The sequence below is a fragment of the Hipposideros armiger genome, unplaced genomic scaffold, assembly GCF_001890085.2.
Source record: "Hipposideros armiger isolate ML-2016 unplaced genomic scaffold, ASM189008v1 scaffold_1146, whole genome shotgun sequence".
Classification (NCBI taxonomy): Eukaryota; Metazoa; Chordata; class Mammalia; order Chiroptera; family Hipposideridae; genus Hipposideros; species Hipposideros armiger.
In genome coordinates this window covers 77,989-81,408 of record NW_017732496.1, presented here as the reverse complement: position 1 = coordinate 81,408, position 3,420 = coordinate 77,989, and the positions used below count along the sequence as shown (strand labels likewise).

The following is a 3,420-nucleotide window of genomic DNA, read 5'->3' as shown; positions in this document are numbered from 1 at the left end:
TTAGCTACCTGAAGAGGATCCTTAAAATCACTTCTGTGGTTGGAGAGGATGATGTCCCAAATGGGCACCAGCTGAAGTCCCCGGTCAATGACACACCAGGTTTGATTACTGGCAACTAGGCCAGCTTTCCACTGGAAAAAGCTATTTGCTTCTGGTGGGCCACCTGTGTGGGCCACAGATAGTTGGACTTTGGTTTGGAGATTTTGGCACGTTGTGCTTTGGGAGGATGCATTTGAATGAGAGTCTGACACATCCACACCCGCAGCGACTTTCACTCCAAAGCCAACATAGCTGCCCCTTATGTAACTATTCAGGGACTCTGCTGACTGCTGTTTCACTTCTGCCAGCTGCTCACTTTGGAAACCCTCTGAAATGGCTTTCCACCAGTAGATTCCTCCCAGGTGCAGAGGGCCCTGGTTGGCATGAGAGCCAAATCTGTGGAAGAAAGCTTCAGTCTTGTGCCTTAGCAAAGGGAGTTTGTCTAGGCCTGCGGGCTGAGCCAGGAGGTCTTCAATGCATTTCAATTCCTGGAGAGTAGCCTTGGAGAACTGGAGTTGATCAATGGGAAAGTGGAAAGAAGCGAGTGGGACATAGCTGAATTTGGTAGAGCAGAAATAAGACTGTTCAGAATGTGAGTGATGGGTTTCCTTGGATTGTGAATGTTTGCTGTGATCCGTACCAGTTTCCAAGCTAAATCCCCAACCTCCACCCTTGGCTGAAGCAGTTACGCTGAAGCCCAGCTTCTCCATTGCCTGGGTGAACATAGCTTCTGCGTGAGAAGATGTAAATTCCTGTGTTTCCATTCGTGTGCCCTGCTCAGGGCCATAGAGTGAGAACTCCTTGGGGACACTGAGTAGCTCCTGCCTCTTCTCTATAAGGTCTCTTCGGTATCTGGTTTTGTAAATTCCCTGCAGGGCCAGCCCTCCAGATGCCCATCTCACCAGATCTCTATCTGGGAGGTTTTGCCTGTGAGACAGTGTCCCCTCCGTGAGGTTGAGTTGTTTCTGCACGTTTTCCATGACTTCTCGTAGGGAGTTTTCAGGGGATGGCCAGTATTCTTTGGGGATCTCCATCACCTGCCTCAGCTCTGCCTCTTTTTTCCTCACTGCCTCTTCCTGTTGTTGTCTGCCTTCCAACAGCAAATCTTTTAGCTCCTGGAGCACCTGCTCTGCCTTCTTTTGCTTATTCTTTATCATTTCCACCTGAGACTTCTGTGTTTCCGAAAGACTATTTGGGTGTGACAGTTTAAACAGCTTCTCCAGGGCCCTTTTCTCCCAGGGATACTGTGCCTGGGATTTCAGCTGCTGGAGGTCTTTGTCTTCTAGGTGTTGTAAAGCCTGGGCAGAGGTCACACCCAGATGTTCCTGCAGCTTGGGCACCCAGTACTCAACTGCCAGTCCTACTTCTCTCAGCATCTCTTGGAGATCTTGCCTTTTTATGCCTCTGAGAAGGGGCTCATCAGCGGTGGTCACTGCTGTGTCCATGGCTGTGGAAAGAAAAGATAATCAGTTAGCCTATGTCATGCTCTAAAAAAGTGTCAGCCCTGTGGCCACAGGGTGAGTGTACTAAAGACGCAAGTCTTTATGGCTTTAAAATGAAAGACTTTCTCATCCCCTCCTTTCATTGTTCCAACAAACATATTTTAACACTGTTCAAAAAAATTTGTGTGGTGTGTGTGTGTGTGTGTGTGTGTGTTTGCAAGACATTTTTGTGCGTGTTCTGAACATGATTGCCATTTTTGTTGCCAGGGTGAGTTGCAACTTAATAGCCTAGCTGTTGGCACTTTCTATTACACAGAATCAATTGATGGAGCACATTATGGTGAGGATTGCCGTTTGAAAATATGCATGAATTTGATAGCTTGATGTTTATTTTAATAACAGAGTGGTACCACCAATTATCACTCCTAGTTATTTTCTGTCAAACCTGTGTTGAATGCTTTTCTTTCTTTCTCTATGTCACTCCTTCTTAGGCCCTCTCATGTTATTTATTTACCTTCCTGTCCTTTAAAATGCACTTCTAAATGTCAGCATCATGGTGGCTGATCTTCCTCCTTTTTGTCCCCCTTTAAAACAACCAATTAGACACACATCCACAAACAAAACTGCCTCTGTGGGAATTGTAGGATGTAACAACATATGCCAAGGAATGTGAAAGGAGACTTACCCACCTGTGCATCTGGTAATAGGTAGAAGAGGTCAGTGGAAGCAGCAGAGCCAGCAAACCAGCCCCACCCATCTTGCAGTAGTTGAAACAAAAATCTTTAGAGTGCAGACCTGGGCAGATACCCACAGATGAGAGAAAATTTGCAGAAGTCCAGTCTTCCCAAGGGGAGATTCTACCATGAGTTTGGTGAAATTACATAGGCTAACCTATCTGGTGGTGGTGATCTTTTCAGTGGGAAAAAAGGAGAGTGATGAGTGAGCGCCTGGCTACTCCAATTGTGTGGGACATGGGTAGAGAAACACATTGCTTTCTAGCAGCACCCGGACTATTGTGGCAGGTCCTCCATGACTGGGGGGGGGGGGGGAGATGAGAAAGAGGTGATAAGAATATCAAAGGGCATTAAAGGAACAAGGTTCTTCCCGATCCTGTTCAGGACATTAACAGGAAGGCCTCCCATGTCCTCTGAGAGAATCTAACCTGAAAATCTCCCCACTGGGTCAGCAGGCACCCCTAATACCCCATGTGCTAAACCCATAGCTCCACCCACTCTGTGGCTGGCTCGTTGTTTATGCTCCTGAGTTCAGCAATGAGAGCTAGTGTGGTAAATGTAATGATACCAGAAAGACACACTAGGATCTGTGTGCAGGGGACAAACCACACACTTGAGCTAGAGCGCCATCTGGAAAGCAAGAGAGAAGTTTCCGGTAGCCAGGTTGGTGAATTGTAAGATCTAAAGAAGACATAAAAGCTTAAGATCTCTGCCACGAGAGAGAGAGCAAGAAGAGTGGAGCAGGTGTACCCATACAAAGGCAGAGAAAAAACCAAGATATAATAACACCAATAAACAGAGTAACCTATCTGAAGGCAACTAGTAAAGATTTAAGGAGATGTCTACTACTTCAAATGTAAAGGCAACAATGCAATAATAAAGGTCATAAAAAATCAAGGAAACATGTCATCACCAAAAGGTAATAATTCTCCAATAACCCAGCTTAAAGGCATGGAGTTTTGTGACCTGACTGGCAACTAATTCAAAATAGCTGTTTTGGGCCGACTGAGTGGCGCATTGGTTAAGAGCTGGCTTGGGACGCCAGCTCTGAGCAGCAGGGCCTAGGTTCGGATCCCACATGAGGGCTAGTGACACTGCGTCCTCTACAGCTAAGATGGTGAACAACAGCTTGACCTGGAGCTGGGCTACCGTGAGTCACCAGCGATGGCGTAGGCTGCAGCCCCTGCTGCAGTGGGCTGCCATAA

General features: G+C 46.8%; 1 protein-coding gene across 1 annotated transcript in view; it reads right to left on the bottom strand.

The window, feature by feature from the left end:
- Positions 1–3,420, bottom strand: part of LOC109376521 (interferon-induced very large GTPase 1-like) — a 50,915-nt gene that overhangs the window by 10,861 nt on the left and 36,634 nt on the right. The window contains exon 4 of the mRNA XM_019632456.1: positions 9–1,486. Coding sequence (XP_019488001.1) covers positions 9–1,484 — 1,476 coding nt within the window. The 5' untranslated portion in view covers positions 1,485–1,486. The remainder of the gene's footprint in view (positions 1–8; positions 1,487–3,420) is intronic.